Below are 24,268 nucleotides of genomic sequence, written 5' to 3'. Positions count from 1 at the left end.
AAGTTTACCATTTTGCCTAATTATGGATGGAATATTGTACTCCCAATGTGTAACCGTTTGACCCATTCCAGGTTTTGGCAGCCTACTCACCATGAAGTCAATGTTGCTGTCCTCCTTCATGAAATACTCCATGAGCTTCTCAAAGCGGTTCTTCTCCCCGCTCACCTAAATACAAGATAAAGCACGGGCGTATAGACCAGCAATCAGACAACATTTCTCCTGAACTTTGACGTACAAATACCTGTCAAATGTCAATGTTACTTTCTTCACCTTCACAAACGTCTTTGTCTTCAGCTAAATGGCATAACTGAACCCGCCAGACAGTTTTTATGAAGAAAACAAGCCATTTAAAAAGATTTTTAAAACACTGTAGCCATGCAAAAGGGTTTATATTTAAACATGAGTCAAATATAAGGACACTTTCTGATTGAATTCTAGCCATACGGTCAAGGACATACCTGCCCTATATTTTATTAAGGTCCCCAATACTTCTGTTTAGCCACACTTCAGGTGTTTTTCAATATCAGACTAATGGAAACCTGATTTTTAACTGTAAGTTGGAGAAAAGATGGCGGACGCGCTGATTAAACACTTGGAGCTCTAGCTGTGAGGCTGAGACAAATGACAGCGTGACCCGGAAGTGTTAAACCTGCTGACTGAACACTGGGCTCGGGCCTCTAGCTGTCGGCCTGAGACAGACCACAGCGTGACCCGGAAGTGGTAAACCCCCTGATAGAACACTGGGCTCGGGCCTCTAGCTGTGGGGCTGAGACAGACCGCAGCGTGACCCGGAAGTGTAAAACCGCCCTGACCTCTTTGAAGTTGTTGAAGGCTGAGAGGATGATGTCATGACCTCCCCTCACTAGGCACACTGCAGCCAGCAGCTCCAGCACTAGCGTCTTGGTCCTGCAGAGTAGAGCCCAGTGACTGGAGTTAATAAAGCAACACAGCACCAGGATCCCCACATCTGCACAAACACAGCCGCTAATCCAACCACAGACTGGGCCACAGTTACTGGGGTCAAATCAAGCAATGCAACAGAGTTACAGAAACAAATACCCAGCATAATGTGTAATGTATTCATTGTCTACGCATAGGTAATTAATCCAAGTACATCCATGCAAAATGCACACACGAAACGCAAACACATACACACACACATGCGTGAGTGTGTACGCACACACGCACACACACACATATATAGTACGGTTAATCCAAGATTTAAACACACACATGAAACACAGAAGAAAAGGCGGGTTCTCTTACCTGGGGCTCTTGTTGTTTAGACTGAGAGTGATTTCGTTGACACAGCGTGGGTGGGTCATCACCAAGTTAAAGCCGGACTGCGGATAAGACGACACAATGTGGTCACTCTGCTTCTACACCGGCCCCCCCACACATCACTGCCACACGGATACATCTCCTGCATCCTAAACACACACAACACTGAAACATTCCAATTCCACGCATCTCATGAATATTCATGAAGGGGGAGTGACTAGCTGCGATACCCTCTGGAAACATTCATAAATGATCTTCAACTGTGATGTCACACTGGAAACTCCCATTACCTTCCAACACCTCCAAGACTTGCAGAGCACTGGTTCTTAAACTTCTCAATAACAGGACCCAAAATGAAAAATGTAGTACCTTTGAGGGACCCCCTCAAATACTCATACCGGCATACCCCGAATGGACTACACTACAGGCTCATTCTGGGACCCCCCAGATACACTTCTCTGAACCATTTTGGGTCCCGACCCACAGTTTAAGAAATGCTGTCCTACAGTTATGAAATAGATGAGTGGAAGAGGAGTTGTAGGGTAGGAGAGGAGTTGTTGGGTAGGAGAGGAGTTGTAGGATAGGAGTGGAATTGTAGGGTAGGAGAGGAGTTGTAGGATAGGAGAGGAGTTGTGGGATAGGAGAGGAGTTGTAGGATAGCAGAGGAGTTGTAGGATAAGAGAGGAGTTGTGGGATAAGAGAGGAGTTGTGGGATAGGAGAGGAGTTGTAGGATTGCAGAGGAGTTGTATGATAGAAGAGGAGTTGTGGGATAGGAGAGGAGTTGTAGGATAGCAGAGGAGTTGTATGATGTGAGAGGAGTTGTAGGATAGCAGAGGAGTTGTAAGATAGAAGAGGAGTTGTATGATGTGAGAGGAGCTGTAGAGTAGGAGAGGAGTTGTGGGATAGGAGAGGAGTTGTATGATGTGAGAGGAGTTGTAGGGTAGGAGAGGAGTTGTGGGATAGAAGAGGAGTTGTATGATGTGAGAGAAGTTGTAGGGTAGGAGAGGAGTTGTAGGATAGGAGTGGAGTTGTAGGATAACAGGGGTTGTTGGGTAGGAGAGGAGTTGTGGGGTAGGAGAGCAGTTGTAGGATTGCAGAGGGGTTGTTGGGTAGTTGGTGTTCAGTCACCTGGTAGTTCATGATGGCGCGCAGGCACATGATGCAGACGTGCACGTCCTCCTGCCCAACGACTCGCGGAGAACGCAGCGTTTTCACGCTGTGCGCAAACGTGTTCAACCTGCCGGAGGAAGACGACGAAGGACGAAGAGGAGAGAGGGAAGCAGAGAGAAGTGAGAGGGGCGGCGGGAAGAGCGGAGAGAGAAGGAGAGAACAAGATGAACACAGAGAAACAAGGGTAAGAGAAGCAAATAACATTTCACATCTGTTCTATTTTGGCTTGTCTGCACTGCATACGGGTGAAATGTAGGACAGTTTTTTAAATAAAATCCTAGTCACTTTCAAGGCACTCCATGATCTAGCTCCCCCTTATATTTCTGATCTGCCATCTTCTCCTGTCTTCTCATTTCACGAGCAAGACTTGTTCTGACCAGGGTTTGCCAGCCATCCCAAGGACTAAATTTAAAAATGGGTAGGGGGGTGGGGGGTGGGGGTGATCAACCTTTTGACTCTATAGCCCCAGGGCTTTGGAATAGTCTTCCCTGAACACTGAGGGCTGTTTTAATACAATCTTTGAAAACCTTTTTTTTTTTTTGCGCAGGAAGACATTTCAATGATGTCATTGTGTAGCTTGTGGTTGTATTGTGCGTGCGCTGATGGGTTTTCGCGAATTGTATTTAATGATCTGTGAAGCACCTTCTGACACTTGCTCTGGAAGTGTGCTGTATAAATAACATTTAATTCATTCACTTTCAATAAACAAGCAAAGCAAACAAGTTGTATTAAAGGGAGCAACATATACTGTATATGTTGTCCACTGTTGGCACCTATTGGCTGTTAAAGATCAATCCGTTAATTAGGTCAGCACCCTGCATCCTTACAAATCACAAGCAAAAATCTGACCCGTTTTAAAATGTCAGTGACCTATTTGGCCCTCTGGCATCAATTCAGGCTTCTTATAAATCCGGAACACAACCCTAATACCTCTGTGTTAAGCATTTATAAATTAGGCATATTCTAGGTAATTACCTAAAAAGGGGAAAAGGCTCAAAGAGACTCTTATGTGAAACAGCTGGCATCGTGACAAATATCTAATAATTAGATACAGTATCTTGGTGTTTTGTATATATTAAGGCTTTTGCCTGACCTGCTTGTGGGTTCAAAACTTTCTTTTTTCCATGGTTTTGACTAGGGTTGTTTGCTTTTCTATGTATGCATTATGCGTTTTTCCACTTTTATTTTCAGCTTTTTGTCTGTTTATTTTATATATGCAAGTGTGCGTGTTGTGCGAAGCGCTTCGGATTTCCGTGCATATGAACTGTAGCGCGTAAATAAAGTTTTAAATATAAACTTGCCACTAGAACACGGGGGGGGGGGGTATACTTGCACAGAAGAAGTGCCTGAACGCAACCAAGCGACGGCGGAGCTGCACGTCTGCTATTTATACCGCGGTTTATATTTAATGTCCCAACTGCACCGTACAGCGCAGTGAGATGGAGACCACAGCGTCGTGCTAGAGATGCTAGATACCCGCGTACCACAGAGCGCAGGGGACTAGATCAGCACACCACGGTGAGACAAACAGGGTCCCGTATTTATAGACTCCGCCGCCGCCATTTACAAGTCGACCGGTGTGAAGGCAGAAAATGGCCGCTTTGTACGCGCACTGCAGTGAAGTGTGCGCACCTGCGTGTGTGCGTACGTGCGTGTGTGTGTGCGTGCGTGTTTGCGTGTGCATATATGTGTGCATGTGTGTGTGTGTGTTTTTGCATGAGCGTATGTGTGCATGCTTGTATGTGTGCGTATGAGGAAAGTATAAAAGCTGTGTGCACCTCCTGTCTGTAAGCAGAGGTAAATGTGTGCTGTGCAGCAGTGGGGTACTGCAGAGTAGGGCTTACCATGTCGTTAGGGAGTGGGCGGGGCTTACCATGTCGTTAGGGAGTGGGCGGGGCTTACCATGTCGTTAGGGAGTGGGCGGGGCTTACCATGTCGTTAGGGAGTGGGCGGGGCTTACCATGTCGTTAGGGAGTGGGCGGGGCTTACCATGTCGTTAGGGAGTGGGCGGGGCTTACCATGTCGTTAGGGAGTGGGGGGGGGGCTTACAGTCAGGGAGTGGGGGGGACTTACGGCACGGTTAGGGAGTGGGCGGGGCTTACCATGTAGTTAGGGAGTGGGTGGGGCTTACCATGTAGTTAGGGAGTGGGTGGGGCTTACCATGTAGTTAGGGAGTGGGGGGGGCTTACCATGTAGTTAGGGAGTGGGCGGGACTTACTGCACGATTAGGGAGCGGGCGGTGCTTAACATACCATCAGGGAATGGGCGGTGCTTAACATACCACTAGGGAGTGGGCGGTGCTTAACATACCACCAGGGAATGGGCGGTGCTTAACATACCACCAGGGAATGGGCGGTGCTTAACATACCACCAGGGAGTGGGTGGGACTTACTGTACAATTAGGGAGCGGGCAGGGCTTAACATACCATCAGGGAATGGGCGGTGCTTAACATACCACCAGGGAGTGGGCGGTGCTTAACATACCACCAGGGAATGGGCGGTGCTTAACATACCACCAGGGAATGGGCGGTGCTTAACATACCACCAGGGAGTGGGTGGGACTTACTGTACGATTAGGGAGCGGGCGGGGCTTAACATACCATCAGGGAATGGGCGGTGCTTAACATACCACCAGGGAGTGGGTGGGACTTACCGCACGGTTAGGGAGCGGGAGGGGCTTAACATACCACCAGGGAGTGGGTGGGACTTACCGCACGGTTAGGGAGCGGGTGGATTTGGTGATGGAATGGGTGGGTGAGTTTCCGGCGCTCTTATTCAAGTCCTCAATCGATTTATCCATCGTCTTTCCTCCTCTCTCTCCCACCAGCACCCCATTGTCCACATTCTCCACGTCATTTCTGCACACACATACACACACACACACACACACACGTACGCACGCACACACACAAAGGCTTTGATCAATAATCACATAGTGGTGCATGCCCTGAGATAACAGACCCTATGTGCCTGTTATTACTTGTTATTTTTCCTTTCCTTTCAAAGGGCACTGATTGGGTGAGCTGAGCCAGCAATCGTGTTACTGAGCCTTCAGTTAGTGGTTGTTGGGTCTTCAGGGAGCTTGGGGTGGCTCACAAAAAAAGATGTATAAAAAAGACATTTTATTCCCCTTCCTTAAATAATCACATTGATCCAACCAAACACGGCACTAGCTAGCATCTACGCCAGTAATTTGTCTTTTTTTTTGTATAATAAATGTTTGCTTAATAAATGTTTAATTTCCTATTATGAACACAAGTTGGGCTACATTTTATTAAGTGATGGATATGGAAAGCATATTCATTCAGTGAGTCTGGGAATTAGACAGTCCGGGAATCCCCTGCTATAGACTACTGTTAGCCCACCCAGTGGAAGTCCTTCTGCATTTGATAAATCTGAAGTTTCAAAATTTTCTGAGCCCCTTAATACATAACTACCCAAAACACACTTAATAGGTAGGCCTACCCCTTTCAAAATTATATAAGTCTACATATTTATAATGTAGATGTATAAAAATAAAAATAAAAAACAAACCATGCTTGTTGTCCCTTAAAGGTCAGAGCCAGAACTGGGTTACCCAACTTACCACTACCTTCAAATTTTGGGAGTTAGGGAACCACTGTGCTGGGAAGTTTTTAAGGGTGGATGGCTGAGGAGTGATGTGTTTTTAAGGAGGGGGGGGGGGGGGTGGCGGTCACTCACGGGACAGTCAGCTGGGCCATGGACAGGTAGTCCACCAGCACGTCCAGACCCTGGTTCTGTTCATTGAGAAACTCCTGGGCCCACCTGAGACATAGAGGAAAAGCAGTCAGATCATGAGGAGGAATAACAGATACAAACATTTCCGCTTTTTAAAAATCGGGATCTGGGCTGTATCCGGGCTTTGATGCCAGGATTATGACTGGGGACCAGCATGAGCGTAGATCTCTCTTCATGCACCAGCTCCATGCAACCTTACAGTCAGCTGCAGCAGCTTGCAATACACTGACAGATTACAGAGAATAACCAGATAGTCAACTCTTTGTTTTCAGCATTGAAAGTTGTGTATCTCTTTACTAATTGCATGGTATGGTATTTCTAAATCATTGCGTTATAAATTCATCGATCTATCTATATAGACACATTACTGTTTAGCACAAAAAAAATTATTCAATCATTCTTATTCCGTTTCTCTGTGGTTGAAGCTGAAACGTTCAGATATGACTCCTCTTATGAATATTCATGAATGGGCGGGACCAAGGACCGCACACAGAAAAATGTACCGTTTTAAATCAACTCTAACAGTACATATGGTCCCAACTGGACCCTTATTAGAGTCCCAACTGGACCCTTATGCACTCAGTTAGAGAGGAATTAACACTAGACATTTTACTCTGCAACCAAGGGGAAATAGTTTCCTCTCCTTAGGAACATCCCGTCAAGCATGTTCATAAACTTTAATATAAACCCATAAACCTCTGTTACCAGCCAGAACACTGTAGTATAAGCAAGTGGAGAGAACTGAAGAAAAGCAGTTGACCATCTGGTTACAACAGAGACTCTGTGTGATAGGACAGGGGAATTGTGGTCCTCACCCAATGTGATTGGTCCGAAGGGAAATCTCCAGCTCTCTCAGGACCTTGGTGCACTCCTGGACACGTTTCTTAAACTGAGGGACCGCAGACAGACAAACTCATTACTGTGTACCCAGCAGAAAAGATCAAAACAAATCTGAAGATAATGAGCTCCAGACATGTCTAACCCAGGGCTGCCTAGCCCTGTTCCTGGAGATCTACCATCCTGTAGATTTTCATTTCAACCCCAATTTGGCACACCTGGTTCTACTGATTAGAAGCTCAACTAGCTGTTGAAGGAGGTGTGCTTTGTTTGGGTTGGAGTGAAAACCTACAGGATGGTAGATCTCTAGCTGTTGAGTGAGGTGTGCTTTGTTAGGGTTGGAGTGAAAACCTACAAGACGGTAGATCTCTAGCTGTTGAATGAGGTGTGCTTTGTTAGGGTTGGAGTGAAAACCTACAGGATGGCAGATATCTAGCTGTTGAATGAGGTGTGCTTTGCTTTGCAATTGTAGGTAGGTTTCGCAATTGGCCACCTCTTACTGTTATATAATAATAACAGAAAGAAACGGAGAATAGAGAAACAGAGAGCTTAAAGTTTTGAAGTCGCTAGGTCTTCTCTAACTGACACTGAAAAGTGAGAACCGCAACTGCAACTGAAACTGAAACAGACCATAACGGATGATGGAACACGGATGTGTGTGTCCGCTGCTAGTGTGGGCTTTATCAGATTGATCAGATTAACCTTCAGGGTCCAAGTTAAACTACGCGCTCGCTCCCTGCACTTGGAACTGCACTTCCCTCTAGGGTTTTCAACACACTTGTTCCTGGTTACGGTTATACACTTTGTTGTACGTCGCTCTGGATAAGTGTCTGCCAAATGTCTGTAATGTAAAGCAATGTTATAAGGACTGTACTCTACGTAAGTTACGTACCCTGGTGAAGGAACTCGGAGGCTCAAATAAGAAAACATTAGATCATTTACGAGAGAACGTTGCCCCGAGGACGCTGGACTAGGGGAGGGAATTACATCTTATCAACCGCAGTCCGTACACCCTTCTTCACGCACACAATTCATAAGGGACACTCTGGCCCGTGCTTGCTACGGTGACATCTAGTGGCACGGCTCCGTATTGCCAACGCTTGGCACTACGGAGCAGAGAGGGGAAGTCGCTTACCCGAGACGTTCCGCCCTGGTCCAGGTAGCTCTTGATCTTCGACAGGTATGCAGAGGGCGGGTTTCTCACCTGGAAGCGCTCCTACAGAGACAGGGGAGCAGGTGCGCTCAGTGCACTGCTTCTTCAGACTAAGGTTTTCTTACCGCAAAACCCACGCTTTGTGCCAACAAGGACCATGCAACTGCTGCTTTGTGAACTCATTATCTTTAAGTGTCATCTCAGTCTCAGATTTTTTAAAAGCCATATTTCAATAGACGGTGGGCTGTATATGACTCTACAGACCGGATGTACACTAGATTAGCATTTACTTTATATGTTGTTATGTTGCGCATCACAGTCAATGGCAAAGATAAAATGAGCAATATAACCACTTGGAATTTAGAAATTTGTGGATTTATTAAAAGATTTTGCTACAATTTATTATTATTATTTTTTGTAAATGGTAAATGTGTTCTGAGGTAGCATTGAATACGTAGTATATATATTAATTTATCGAAACTAAGCAACGCCCCAGACCCGAACGCTGCAGCCAGACAGAGCAGATGCACCGGTTTGCAGAAGACCTCAGCGGCTCCTCCCAGCCAGAGTAGAAAACAAAATGGCCGCCTTTCTAACCTCGGCGGTGACGAGGGCAGGCCGAGGCCCCTTCTTCTTGGAAGGCGAGCGGCGGCTTTTTAAACCGCAGCCCTCTGCAGCTCTGCACGCGCCCCCCCCCGCCCGCGCGGCACAGGAAGACGGCTGACGCCACGGTTTCCATGGCGACGGATAATATTTATGAGTACGCTTGCGGTGGGCGGCCTTCGCCGCTGCGCGCTGCGGCCGCGTCGCGTCGCGTCCGCTGTGCGAAGGACGACGGTATCGCCTGGCGGCCCTCTGGCCGTGTTTGGAAACACGGAGCCTCGTGCGTTTCGTCGACAGGATATTTGAGTCTGCTCCGTTTGGGTTTGTACACAGTACAGCGCTTTCTACAGGGACACCGGGGTAAAGATCCACCGCCGTGCAGCAAAAATTGGAAAAAACACAAAAAAAAAGAAACTCCAGGTCTGGGAAAAATAAAAACCTCAAACAAATAACAGCAGAGACGTTCATTCTCAAATGGAATCACATTGGGGAAAATGCAACAGTATCAGCGGATACAGTGCGATTCTCGAATGTGAACAGAGAATGTATTCGACGTGTGTGAGTTCAAACAGGGCCCTGTTTCACAAAGCAGGATTACTGAGTTAGCTGGATAACTGCACTGAGTAAAACCATGAAGCAGGATTACTGAGTTAGCTGGATAACTGCACTGAGTAAAACCATGAAGCAGGATTACTGAGTTAGCTGGATAACTGCACTGAGTAAAACCATGAAGCAGGATTACTGAGTTAGCTGGATAACTGCACCGAGTAAAACCATGAAGCAGGATTACTGAGTTAGCTGGATAACTGCACTGAGTAAAACCACGAAGCAGGATTACTGAGTTAGCTGGATAACTGCACCGAGTAAAACCATGAAGCAGGATTACTGAGTTAGCTGGATAACTGCACTGAGTAAAACCTGGGACCCTCCAAAATCTGAAACGTGGACGGAAGTAAACAGAGCTAAAATACCGGTAATATGTAATATTCTCATATTCACAAACAACCTGGTGCAAAAAAAAATATTTCAGCAAGAAGCCGGATTGCAGGCGGAAACCTTTCGCCTAGTTTTATAACATTGTCATCTCCGCACAACATCATTTGTTTCAGATGAGGCCAAATATTAAAAGGTTTTACCAAGCAGCCTTCATCCTGGCATGAGGCAACCTTATATGGCCCTTATATATTTTGAACATATATTTTATATATATATATGTATATATGGGTGGCCCGGTGTAATAATTAAGACAGGACGAGTGGTAACAGAAATGCAGTGAGGGATCTATCGGGTAGATCCCGGGTTCTATTAAAGCAAACACACTAAAATGGACTGGGCAGGTTCCGTGGCGGTAACCATAGAAACGGGTAGGTCCCGGGTTCCATCAGAGCAAACACACTAAAACGAGCTGGGCAGGTTCCGTGGCAGTAACCATAGAAACGGGTAGGTCCCGGGTTCCATCAGAGCAAACGCACTAAAATGAGCTGGGCAGGTTCCGTGGCGGTAACCATAGAAACGGGTAGGTCCCGGGTTCCATCAGAGCAAACACACTAAAACGAGCTGGGCAGGTTCCGTGGCGGTAACCATAGAAATGGGGAGGTGCCGGGTTCCATCAGAGCAAACACACTAAAATGAGCTGGGCAGGTTCCGTGGCGGTAACCATAGAAACGGGTAGGTCCCGGGTTCCATCAGAGCAAACACACTAAAACGAGCTGGGCAGGTTCCGTGGCAGTAACCATAGAAACGGGTAGGTCCCGGGTTCCATCAGAGCAAACGCACTAAAATGAGCTGGGCAGGTTCCGTGGCGGTAACCATAGAAACGGGTAGGTCCCGGGTTCCATCAGAGCAAACACACTAAAATGAGCTGGGCAGGTTCCGTGGCGGTAACCATAGAAACGGGTAGGTTCCGGGTTCCATCAGAGCAAACACACTAAAACGAGCTGGGCAGGTTCCGTGGCGGTAACCATAGAAACGGGTAGGTCCCGGGTTCTGCGGAGGAGTTTTCTCACCTGATCGCAGACCAGCTCCCACTTCTTGTCGCTGTCGTACTGACTCAGCAGCGTCACTTTGTCCGGGGGCAGGTTCATCGAGTTCTGCGGAAAGATTCAATACCGGAATTAACACACTGTTAAAACAGAAACTGATTTTTTATTTTTTTCCTTGTTAATTATGAACAGAGAAAATAAAATGATGGTGTTCAGAGAATTCCAAGCACTCCGGTTCATTTATTTAACATCAATTAGCTGTCAAAACTAAGAACGGTATTCTTTCCGAAGCAACGTGCACACAACCAGTCCAGTGTGTATCCCTGCCTCCCACCTAAAGCATGCTGGGATAGGCGCCAGCCCCCCCCTGCGACCCTGACCAGGAATAAGTGGGGTTAGATACAGGCTGGCTGGATGGATGAATGGGTAATATGGACACACGATGCCTCACAAACCTGAGCTGGAACTTCAGTAACGCTGAGGCCTTTTGTGATGATTAAATCTGGCGTAGGCCCTCGTTCATGGGTGGGCCCTGTTACATGCTGAGATGGTCCAAAAGCCTCTAACAGACCGATCGGTTCTCTGGCGTGAGCATCAGTGTGGTTATCAATGGGAATATTGAAGTCTCCTGATGTTACCATACAGTCAAAGTCTGTGGAAATTTTGAACAGTAACGATATGTCTTGTGTGTCATTGTTGATTGTGAATTGCTTTGGCAATATTGTCAACGTGGAGTCATGCCAATAAAGCATCAATTGAATTGAATTGAGAGAGAGTGAAAGAGAAGTGGGTGAGACAAAACGAGAAAGACAGAGAGTTGTCTGAGTGTCACTTCCTCTCCTTGCTTAGACCTCTCGTCATAGAACTTGACTGCAAGACCCCCAGTGCCCCCCCCCAAAAAAATATCTTCTATTACCACAGCTCCTTATTAATGGTAACATTAATACAGTTGCTCTCATAAACCCTTTTTTTAACACGAGGTCCAAAAGCAACCCACTAGCTCTGTTGCAGGGAACTCGTAAGTCAAACTCAAAACGGGTAGGTGAAATGAGATTAAATAGGAGTTTGGGTTTTTGTTGACTAACACATGACCTTATACACACGCACGCAATCTCCAAATTCATTTATGCTCTGTATCAACGAGTTTCCGTAACACAGAAAAAAAAAAAAAAAAACTCCCAGCAAATCTCAGCAGAGACTAGTGTATTTATCCCTTATCCCTAGATCTGACTTAACATTCACTGATTTACTGTCAGACATGTAGGGGCACTGTTGCTGCTAGACCAGGTCAAAAAGTATGGGTGTGGTCAGAAATGAAAGAAAGTTCACTGGGGTGTTGCTCACAAGAGAATCCGTTTGTGGTTTTTTCTTAACACGTCAAAATCCCCTGTTCACAAGTTTACTTTTACAAGCGCCACTATTAATGTTGATACAAAATATGGGTGGAGTGGGTGAAGAGCAGGAAATGGTTAAGTATGCGCACACACACACGTGCACATACACATACAGGCACACTCACGCACACAGGCACACACACACACACACACACACACGCATGAACAGGCACACACATATGCACGCACACATACATGCACACCCACAAACACACACAGGCATATACAGACACACACACGAACAGGCACACACACGTGCACATACACATACAGGCACACACACATACAGGCACACTCACGCACACAGGCACACACACACACACATGCATGAACAGGCACACACATGCACGCACACATACATGCACACAAACACACACACACACACACACACACACATATGAACAGGCACACACATATGCACGCACACATACATGCACACCCACACACATGCACACCCACAAACACACACAGGCATATACAGACACACACACGAACAGGCACACACACATGCACGCACACATACACGCACACCCACAAACACACACAGGCATACACACACACCCACACACACAGGCACACCCACACACACACACACACACACACACACACAACAGTTTTGAGATGGGTGAGTCAGTAGGGATGCTCTGCTTGGCCTAAAGGAATGTCCAGTCAGCAGTCTAAACATGAGGATTCTGACTCAAATCCGGTCACACAACACACAAGACGGAAGCATCCAATCAGAGCTAATGTCTGATATTTAGAGCACAACACTGCATGTACGATTATTATTCATGACACAGAAAAAATATATCAAGGGCGCTCTTCAATATTGAGCTATTGAAAATTCCGTTATTTAACTGGTATGTCCATCAGAAGCAGTATAATGGGACACTAATTATTTTGACATTTTCCTACATTACAGTATTTGACTTGATGAAAACACAGACACAAACAGTCTCTCGCACACACACACACACACACACACTTTCATGTGTGCATGCAATTTCAGGACATACATTATAGTTATTATTAATTTGCATGCCTTGGTCCCGTTTTTTGACTGACCATGAGAGGGGGAGGGGCTTAACGCTTCACAAACCAATGGTGACGAGATTCAGAGAAATAATGTTCCACTAGCCAATGATTGTATGTTGATATGAAGAACAAAACCCTTTTGATCGGCTCAAGTTCTCATGTCATTACGCTGACCTCTTTAAAAATTACTTGGGAGGAAAACACATTTGCGCATCAAAAAGGCCAAGACAAGAGGTCAGTCCACAGGAGAATGGCCAAATTGCACGGAAAGTGCAGAATGTGTAGATTCATTGGAGAAGGGCCGCTTTTATTTTGAAGGCCTTCTAGGGTCTCGGGTTTTGTTCCAAAAACCCCACACAAATTTCACAAAAAAAACTAAAGAAAATTTGCTACAAATGCCAGATCATGTAACTGATTTGGTTAAACAAATAACTAAGTTAACACAAAACTTAATTTAACAGATGTACCCTGCCCACCCCTGGCGTGGAGAATATTTAGCTCCATGTCACTCCAGGAGTTTCGGCTTCTAAAACATATTTTCTGACTGTTAGCAAGGTGCATCTCTGATAGGCTGACTGCAGTTCTAAACTTGTCAGGCGACAGGATAAAGTCATTGAGAGAAAGGGAACTTAAGCGTCATTTGGTAATTTCGGGCAGATGGGGGTTGTGGGGGTGGGGGGGGGGGGGGCAGGAAACCGTAAGATTGACAAAGGTTGTGAAAGGTGGTGTGCAAAAGTGCAAGCTCTTTACCAAAATGACAAAATTTATCCGACTGAGGTTAGTGATGCAGTTCATAAGAAACTAAAATGAATAGTGTTAGAAGTGCTTAATATGCCACAAATGTTTCCCTTTCACCAACATTAAGGGCAATTGTGTTGTTAATTTCATACAGGCGTAGTGGATGAGACAATGGCATTTATATAAACAGCTTGACATTTTAAAGCCTCCCCCCTCCCCTCCCCCACCCCATTACAAAACAGCACCATGTTTTTTTTAATCCGTTGAAATTAGGCAACTCTAATGACTTGAAATTTACACCAAGAAAAGCTCTTGTCGAACATATTTCAGAGTTCTTGTCAACCGGCAATACAACGAGTCTGCTAGTGACCATGAGAGGGGGAGGGGCTTAACGACTCACAAACCAATGGTGACGAGATTCAGAGAAATAATGGCGACATAGCTCAGGAGGCAAGAGCGATTGTCTGGCAGTCGGAGGGTTGCCGGTTCAATCCCCACCCTGGGCATGTCGAAGTGTCCCTGAGCAAGACACCTAACCCCTAACTGCTCTGGTGAATGAGAGGCATTTATATAGCGCTTTTTTGGATAAACGCGCTATATAAATGCAGTCCATTTACCATAGTGGTTCAGTTCAATGCAATACAGCTTAGGCAGTTGCCTAGGGTATCACCCGTCTGGGGGGGCACCAAACAGGTCTGTAATTGCTATATCCACCACCCCCACCCCCACCCCACCCCCAGCATTAACTAGAACAGTTTCCCTAACATGGTCTATATGGCCAAGATAGCGGGGCATCATTCTGAATCACCGTCTCTCCCCCCACAATCATACTACACGTTTCAGTTTGACATTACCACGGATAGAACTGATCTGACTACAGCGCGCCAACCTATGATCTCATTAGCGAAAAACAAGAAATGCTGGAAAAGAAACTTCAAAAAAAGAGGATGTGTCCTTAACACAACACCAAAAAAAAAAAAAAATGTCCAATCTCGCATGGATGAGAAGGAAAAAAAGAAAAAAACGCACTGCCCTTGCGTTGCTGAAAGAGGAACCAAAATCTGCAAAATGACCAGAGACAGGGAACAACATCAATATGCAAGATCCCATTACACCAGCACTGGGACTCTACAGAGATCCCATTACACCAGCACTGGGACATTACAGAGACCCCATTACACCAGCACTGGGTCTCACTTTACGGAGCTGTCAGACATCTATTCTCCATCACATTCCCCAGAGAATGCAGCAATTTGATTTCATAGTTGTATTTCAACCAAGGGCATTGAGGGAAATACCCAAAATGGAAGCCTTCGACCACCTGAGCCTCTGGGAAATGGAGTTCTGACCTAATGACTACATTTAGATCCACGCCCATGCGGTGTGATTGACAGCATGGTTCCTACTGAAAACAGCACTTCAGACGGATACATATTCCTTTGAAATTAATGACAAGGCCCTCAGGCTCTTAACCGCCCCATTGGTCCGGCTATGAGCCAGGAATTCATCAACATCTGACCTTTTCTTCAGAAAAAAAAAAAAAAAATGTAAGCGTTACATTTTCGTTCAATGCAAGCAGATTTTTTTTTGCATTCACTTCAGTGATATACTGAAGTGAACTGTTTCAGATAAGAAAATAACTAACGCTGATCTTAACTGAGAGCCAAGCTAAGGACACATTCATTGAAAACAGGCCTATAGCTTTTTTTTTTTTTTTTTTTTTTTTTTTTACAGTGTTGACAGACTTTGATTTCATACACTGATCTCAGAGCAGTTTCACCATTTCCCCACACAGAGGTCGGTGTCAGGAAAGGGTTGAGTAAGTTGATACCAGATCAGTTGTTGGGTCAAAGGTACAGCAGTATGAGCCAGTTCCAATAACAAATACTTGCACACTTATAACCAGTAATTCCAATGCAGCTCTTATTTTACATTCGAAAGTTGACCAAAAACCCTAAAGCAGAAAGACTAAGCAAAGCATTTTTGTTTCTTAACAACTGACTGAGAGTCCGGTCACCAAGTCCAACTACACATCTGTGCTTTTAATGGCATGACTGTTGGTAAGGGCCAAGCTCGAAATTTATCTGCCGATTTCAAACTGCCTGTCAGATACGCTTTGTGCATTTCCACAGCAGAACTACGTGCAAAGTCAAGACTAAAAGATTATTCCACATGACATATCATATCTTGTGCATAAACTGGCTGACATGCTGGTCACCAGTCGGCACCCTGAGCCAACCAGAGGAGGATGGGTTTCCCCCTTGAGCCTGGTTCCTTCCAAGGTTTCTCCCCATCTGCCACAGGGAGTTTTTCCTTGCCACTGTCGCCTTAGGCTTGCTCCTGTGGGGGTTTAGGCTAGGGTTGTCTGTAAAGCGTATTGTGACAACTGCTGTAAAATACGCTATACAAATAAAATTTGATTTGAAATTTGATTTGATTTATGTTCCTGCTGCTGTAAAAAAAAAAGAAAAAAAAGGACCACTGAATAATGAAAACTAATGAAAACTAATAATGAAAACTTCCAAAAACACAATTCGAGTTTGATGTCACAAAGCAAAATCAACGTATATGCTGCTATATGGGCTTGTGTATTATGATACTTAAGCAGTGTATTAAAGTGGACAATGAGTACTCCACTGTTTGTTTTGTTTTGAGAAGTCGGCTTCAGTCAGTTCTGTTTCCCTGGGTACGGGAAGTGTGGGTGTTGCAACGCACCCAGACGGCGTTTCTAACAAATCATCTGCACACACTGCACTGGTTTGGGGATGAAGCCGTCATTAACCCTTTCTGTCCCTTTACGTTTTCACACACGACAAAACAATTCTGGCAACAATGAATCACGAGGTTATAAATCAAGTCTTGTGCCCCCTTTTCATAACGTGTTGATGATTTCAGCAATGTCTGGCCCTTTTTTCTTTGACGAAACATTCACATTTCGTAGAGGGCTGAAACCCAAAACTCTGGTTCACTCTGAACGCTGACAGAATCCACAGAGAGACTGAGGCAGGAGGGCAAATTTCTCACTTTGGATGTCCTTCAGAAAGGGTGATGATTTCATGCCAACAATTAAATTAAAATTTTGGGAATTGAAGCAACACAATAATCAATTAAAACCTGGATAATACTAAGATGATGACAAAGAGATTTTTTGGTCAGTGACCTGTGATATATCTCCATTCCCCGTTACCTTGCCTCTCCTCACTGACTGCACCTAACTGCAATGAAACGATGCAAAGCTGGGCTCTCCCACAGCGCAAATGTTCGCGGAAGTCATTAAATTAAAACATTTTAAACTGCTTGTTAAAAATGGACAGGACTGATTTTATGGTTGCAGTGACACAGTAGCTGCTGCTGCATGGGATATTGATTCAGCATTGAGCTCTAGCCGAAAGGGCATCTGGGTGTACTCAAACCAAAATGAGAAATCTGTGTGTAAGTGTGTGTGTATGTGTGACAGACAGCGATAGAAAAATTGAGAGAGAGAGAGAGGGGGGGGTAGGAGGAGAAAGACAGTAAGAGAGAACAAGAGGTAGAAAGAGAAAGAAGAGACTGAGAGAAAGAGGGAGAGTGATGAGGAGTAAGAATAAGAGAGAGAGAGAGAGGGGGAGAGGGAGAGAGAGAGAGAGAGAGAGGCAGGGAGAGAGAGGGAAAGGGGGAGAGAGAGAGAGAGAGAGGCAGGGAGGGAGAGGGAGAGAGAGAGAGAGAGAGAGAGAGAGGCAGGGAGAGAGGGAGAGGGAGAGAGAGAGAGAGAGAGAGGCAGGGAGAGAGGGAGAGGGAGAGAGAGATTACTGATGTTCCGTCCCTGCACTGAACTCACCAGCACTGTGTTGAATCTCTCCTCCAGCTCCTCATCGGGGGGCATGGGCAGTTTTGGGGAGGGGGCCTGCTTCTGCAGAGGTGAGGGGGAGGGGACGGCCACCGTGGCCCGGGGCTCGGGCGCGGCGGCCTGCTCGGCGCTCCCCGCAGCGTTCCCCATCAGCACAGTCTTCAGGGATCCCAGGCCCAGGCAATCCAGAGTCCCCAAAATCCGCTCTGAGACCCAGCGCTACAGTCCTGTTCTAAAGCCCAGCTTTAAATCCCTGTCCTAAAGCCCAGCTTTAAATCCCTGTCCTAAAGCCCAGCTTTAAAGTCCTGTTCTAAAGCCCAGCTTTAAAGTCCTGTTCTAAAGCCCAGCTTTAAATCCCTGTTCTAAAGCCCAGCTTTAAAGTCCTGCTCTAAAGCCCAGCTCTAAAGTCCTGTCCTAAAGCCCAGCTCTAAAGCCCAGCTCTAAAGTCCTGTTCTAAAGCCCAGCTCTGAAGCCCAGCTCTGAAGACCTCCACAGGTCCAGTCCCAGACCAGGCCACAGAAGAAAAAAAAAAACAAGCCAAAACACACGAGGGGCTTCGTGAAACGATGTTGGCGGTTGGCGATGAGCGCTTCAACGAATACCGAGTTACTCCTCGGTCAGTTATTCCTCGGTGTTTTAGAAACGCGTCGGTGAGAGGCAGCGGGGCTCCGGGACCTCCGTCGAGCTCTCGCGGTTGGTCTGACTCCGGGTCGACGGTCCGAAACGAAGCGGCATCTTCCAAAACCGGCGTCCGGGCCGACAAGAACTCAGCGCGAGCGGGACGACGAAAACAAAAGGGGCGAATCGTTTTTCGGAGCTGTCGCAGCACTGCGCTCTGTGCGGTTACCTCACAGCCCCTGAAGGATGCTGGGAGAGAGGGTGGCGTCGCCTGCACGAGTCGGCCAAAAAAAAAAAAGAAAGAAAAAAAACCCACAGAAACAGAAGCGGAGAAGGCCCAGCTTCCTGTGTTAGAGGAAGTCAGAAAGGCAGAAGCACTGCAGGGCTCATGCCAGACCAGGGCGGGGTTGTGGGGGTGGGGGGGGAGGCGGGGAGGTGATTTGGGTAGGGGAGCTGCTCTCTGTGTGAGTGAACTCCCTAGGGTCCTCACAACAAGACACTGGGTGTGTCTGGCACAGTGGCTGGCATTTTGCAGGGTGGTAGGTGTGGTAGGTGTGGTAGGGGGGAAGTGGATGGGGGGCAGGGACCGGAAACTGCCCACAACCATGAAGCAGTGAGGGCAACATAACGGGTGGAAAACCTTAGTGTAGGTGACATGGTGGCTGCTGGGTCCTAGCGCCAGCTGCTGCAGCTGCTGTATGTGTACAGAAGAGATCGGCAGGAAGTGACACCTGTCAATGGCGTCACTTTAAAAAAAAAAAAAAAAAAGACTGTTTACCAGAATTCAACGTTTAGTCACAGTCAGAGATGTACATCCACACCCAACACCCAACCCAATGAGTTACAGCAACTGAGAAAGGATCGGTTTTGTGAGAAATATCTAAAATCCTCACTAAGATCAGTAAGCTCAGGTCAATGTACATTTTATTTTCTGCAAGTTCAAGAATTTTTCACAAATCATACTGTCGACTGCAGTGAAACTCCAGCAGGTAGATAAACCTGATCTTTCATTGTTAGTCCTCCACCTGTGACAAGCTGTGGTGTGAGAATCTCAACTTGTGTGACCAAGTAACGAGAGAGGGATGAGGAAGAGCCAGTCCTGGGGTGAAGAAGAGTCTTCTCGGTAACTCCACCCAGTCCCTGGCACAAAATGGCTGAGGCATTTGACGTGAAGGATGTCGGCATTGACGCAAGCCAGGGAATTATCTATTATTATTATTATTATTATTATTATTATTATCATCATCATCATCAACCAAGGAGACAGGCTTCCAAAAAATGCGTAAGCAAGATAGCTTACATTTTTACATACTGTTGGACCTCTGCCACTGAGCAAAAGCCAGAATCTAGACGTCTAGAGGCGTAGGATATTTGAGGGACGTTGTGACATAAACAGACCATGGTGACCCCAATACAGCACAGGTTCAGAGCCTGGCTGTGTCCCAGTCAGCCAAATGGAGCCGGGTTTTCCCCTGAATGCCGAGACAAGTTCCTGTTCAACCAGCCCTGTTCCTAGAGATCTACCACCCTGAAGGTTTCCGTTTAAACCGTTTAATTTGGCACACCCGAGTCTACTAATTAGCAGCTCAAAGAGATCTCTAGCTGTTGAGTGAGGAGTGCTTTGTCAGGGTCAGAGTGAAAACCTACAGGACGGTCGATCTCCAATGTTTTACTTAAATCTCTGAAGATTTACATTTGTCCATAATTGATTAATTCAGCTTTCAAAAGAGCACAAGGGTAATTTTTTTTTACGTTTTTCAAAAGTAAAAATTTATTTTAAGTTGGAACATTTGGCTTTAATCTAGAAAGTTATGACTTTAAAAGTCATCTTCAGTCTTGAAGTCTTTATCTTCTCTCATCTCAAAAGTTTTGCCCATGGCTAAAAGCCTATTACTAATTGATCTGCCCACAGAGCTGTTTTCTGAGCCATATGCCCACGGTGGAACTACAAGCACTGCTCACCTACTGTTGCTGGCACACACACACACACACACACACACGCCAGTTCACGCATAATTTACATAACTGGAGTAGAATCCATTTTTGCCAGCCCCTTCTTGGACTCATAATTGTAACAACTTTTTATAACAGTCCTGTGCATGAGCTTTCCCTTTCCAAATGCAAGCAGTTTCTCCTGGCTTAAAATCTTTACATTAAAAAAAATGTTAACAGAATCTCATTTCACACGGGTGATTTTATGTAATCAAAACTAGGAGGACTTCATTACTTCTTTAGAAACTGCTGATGCTCCCACACACACGTCCTCCTAATATGCCCATGCTGTACGTGGATCAAAAGCGCTATCTAGTGGTGAAAGAGGACATTCCAATTCAGAAACGAGAAAAATGACCACAGGACAGGTGCAATTATTTTTAGAGCACGGAACAAATAGCCCCGTCTAGTGGTACAAGTTAGAACAACAGGAACCATTAACATTCTGTGAATAGTGAAGAAGCTTGCAGAAACAACTTTCAACAAATAAGCAAACTCCATTCAAGTTTGATGACGATGAAAGTCTGTAGCAAAGAGTTTATTTCTGCCTGACCAAGCATGCGCTCTTGCAAGCTCAAGGAGTGACTGCTAAACTGCGTGCCCTTTGCTAGATTGCCTGACAAAAACCCCTGTTTCAACCAGTACATACAACCTTAGCTCAAATATCATCCTAACAGGAAGCACAAGTGACATCATTTGCAAAGTCTACCGCAAATGACCAAAGCTCTGCCTTTGGAACGAGGGAGAAGACACAGCTACCAATGAAAGGGAAAATTTCCCCAGATACAGAATTCAGTCAACACACTACAAAGGGAGATGTGAAAATGGAGCTACCCACAACACAAAATACAAACAGGCCACAGGAAAGGGGGGGGGGGGGGAGGATTTGGGGAACCAGCAGCTTCTTCAAAACAAAGTGACGTCTTGAAGGAACCAAGAACAAAGTGTGCTACAGAGATCCAGAATAGAAACTTTAAAAAAGACAACATACTGCTGAAGTCCAGGGGTCTCAAAGTTCCAGTCCTGAAGGGCCACAGCCTCTGCTGCTTTTCGCGATTTCCTTTCAATGAGCAGGCCATGGAAGCAAGGAAAGCAGACTCTGTAGCCAATCAATGACTGAAGGACTGAAGTGCGGGAACACATCACAAACTAGCCGACCCAGCGGCCCTCCGGGATCGGAGTTAAAGATTCCTCCTACAGCCCAATCCTGGACAAGCCCCCCTTTTAAGTTCTAGGTTAATGCACAGCACCGTCTAACACCCACCCCCACTAGACTGCGGAATTCAAAGCTGCCAAAAATCCAGAAAAGGTCGTAGCATTTTGGCTAGGAATGGTTTTTAAAAAAAAATTTTTTAATGAAACTGAAGAACAAAGAACCGAAAATAGACCAGTCAGCAAGTCAATAAAACTACCAAAAAAACGGGGAGAACGAAGATCTCACCAAACCAAGATCCTCCCCACCAAACGGATGGGAACTACAACAAAACAAAACTACGATAACCAGAAAAACACAACTGCCAGCCTGTAACAGCAAATAAATTAGGGAAGGTTAAAGGTCAAACAGAGAGATAGGGGGTGTGGAAGAACTTCACCGGCCTGCACAGAGCCCTGACCTCAACCCCATCCAACACCTTTTAGATCAATTGGAACGCCAACTGCGAGCCAGGCCTAATCGCCCTGCCAGTGCCCGACCTCACTAATGCTCTTCTGGCTGAATGGAAGCAAATCCATACAGCAATGATGCGACATTTAGTATAAAGCCTTTTCCCAGAAGAGTGGAGGTTGTTATAGCAGCAAAGGGTGGACCAGCTTCATATTAATGCCCATAATTTTGGATGAGATGTTGGATGTCCAGTGTTCACGTACTTTTGGTCATGCTGTGTATGTATATACTGTATATATGCACACACACAGGCACACAGTGGGATCACAAAACGAACATCATGTTTTAATTTCTTGAAATATATAGTATTTATTGAACTAAATTATACATTTAATAAAATACCAAACAGGAAAATGAATATACACACTGAAAGACAACTGGGTTCTGACAGTAGGGGGCAGCAGAGTGTCATTTTTCCTCATGACCTGGGAGTTTTTTTTCTTTTTTACCTCATGTACTCGCTATTTGGGGGTTCGGGCCTGGTGTTTGCTCGGTTTGCTTGTTTTACTCGGTTTCTTGCCTGTAGTAAGTCTCTAAAAAGGGCTATAAAAATTAAAGCGAATTGAAATGAAAATACATTGAAAATACAGAAATTGTAGTTGGCGTCAGGCCACAGTGCATTCTGGGGTGACTCACCATCTTTAGAGGAATGCTTAGCTCTGCGATTTTGAGATAACAATCGGATTTGGAAAAACAACAAAATTTTTAAATAACTTCTTATGATATTGGTTTTTTTTTTCTATTCAAGGCATTACCTTCTTGTTGTTGTCTGGGTTCATGGGGCCACTGAGTTCGGCTTGGATCAAGTTTTCAGTAGTGCTGGCAGGTCATGAATCACAACAAGCCTGACTTTGGAATGAGTCATCCTTACACGTAGAGCAGGGAACTAAATGGGAAATAAAAATGTTGGTATTTTGTGTGTGTGTGTGTGTGTGTGTCATTAACAACAGCTGGATAATGTTGTGCTACGTTGCGTTCCAGGGCTGTTGTCATGACGATTACCGAAAAGGACTCGAACAGGGTTCTGGGCGGGTTGGGCCAAAGGCTGAGCCGAATTGGTCCAGAAATGTTTTGATTTCTTATCCACGGCACAATTTTTAACACGACTTCTCCTCGTTCAAAAGAGAACACGGCAACAAAAATCACACGCATCGTGTAAACAGATTTTAAAAAATTAGAAGTGATGCATTAATGATGCAGCAGGCAATGCTACTGCACACAGATGCACACAGGTACACAGAATGTATTTCCACAGTTTATTCAAGCATGCGTGCTGAAACAGCATCACAACTCATTAATGTTACAACTTATTAATCACAATATTTTAAAGTAATTTCACATATTGCAGCACCTACTATTAAAATAACACAAAAATGCTAAAAAATACATTTGCCTGAACCGAGAAATAAATGCAACCACTTCCTGTCAAATATAAAAATACACAGCCTTTTCCTTTTTCACATTCCCTCTCAGATAAACTTGCAACGGCGAACATCTCACATATTTTACGCTATCGAACGTTAGACATCGTGACACAAAATGGACGCGCGCGTTAGGACCGGACCCGAGGGAGGGATGGTCGACCCCGCCGCCGGTCGTCATGGCAACACGCCATTTTCACAACTCTGATATGCGGGGACTCTAATTGTGCTAAAGCTCAACAACTTGTGCTTAAAAAAAAATCCCTACACACACACACACACAGCAGCAGAAAGCGCCATGGCGATAGATCACAGCCCCAAACACACGGGGCTAAGGGGTGGCTGCCCTACAGCCTATAGCCTGCGCCAGAACAGCAGGTTTTTAAAAATTATTTTATTTATTTTTCAATAATAAATTTGGTATCTCCAATCCCACCCGAATTTGTCCAATTCGCAAAGAACGTGCGAGCGTGCTCACAGGCGCCCCCTGCCTCCAGCCCCGGGGAAGTGAAGACACCTTGCAGAACCTCTCTGAAACACATGATGTCCGCTGCTTTTCTCACATCTCATTACACTTCATTACATTTACAGGCATTTAGCAGACGCTCATATCCAGAGCGACTTACACCCCTTTTTACACAACCTTTTTTTTTTTTTTTTTTTTTTTTTTTTTTTTTTACATTTATACAGCTGGGTATATGCACTGCAGGTTAAGTACCTTTGCTCAAGGGTAGATCGGCAGTGTCCAGCCTGGGAATCGAACCTTCAACCTTTTCGAGGTTAGTTGCTTTAGGT

At 45.5% G+C, this 24,268-nt stretch overlaps 1 protein-coding gene across 2 annotated transcripts in view; it reads right to left on the bottom strand.

Moving 5' to 3' along the window:
* Window positions 1-18,227, bottom strand: part of LOC118216996 (formin-like protein 1) — a 29,534-nt gene extending 11,307 nt beyond the window's left edge. The window contains exons 1-10 of one of the 2 annotated variants that reach the window (XM_035398712.1): window positions 17,771-18,227; window positions 10,811-10,894; window positions 8,184-8,264; window positions 7,027-7,100; window positions 6,155-6,238; window positions 5,164-5,310; window positions 2,411-2,519; window positions 1,267-1,343; window positions 813-906; window positions 91-165 (exon numbers count right to left, since the gene is read on the bottom strand). In XM_035398712.1, coding sequence (XP_035254603.1) covers window positions 91-165; window positions 813-906; window positions 1,267-1,343; window positions 2,411-2,519; window positions 5,164-5,310; window positions 6,155-6,238; window positions 7,027-7,100; window positions 8,184-8,264; window positions 10,811-10,894; window positions 17,771-17,929 — 984 coding nt within the window. In that variant the 5' untranslated portion in view covers window positions 17,930-18,227. The remainder of the gene's footprint in view (window positions 1-90; window positions 166-812; window positions 907-1,266; window positions 1,344-2,410; window positions 2,520-5,163; window positions 5,311-6,154; window positions 6,239-7,026; window positions 7,101-8,183; window positions 8,265-10,810; window positions 10,895-17,770) is intronic. The other variant, XM_035398713.1, reaches the window with a different exon arrangement.
* Window positions 18,228-24,268: the final 6,041 nt, after the last annotated feature.

The sequence above is a fragment of the Anguilla anguilla genome, chromosome 17, assembly GCF_013347855.1.
Source record: "Anguilla anguilla isolate fAngAng1 chromosome 17, fAngAng1.pri, whole genome shotgun sequence".
NCBI classification, from domain to species: Eukaryota; Metazoa; Chordata; class Actinopteri; order Anguilliformes; family Anguillidae; genus Anguilla; species Anguilla anguilla.
Note: the sequence above shows the minus strand (reverse complement) of the source record. Positions and strands in the feature narration are given on the sequence as shown.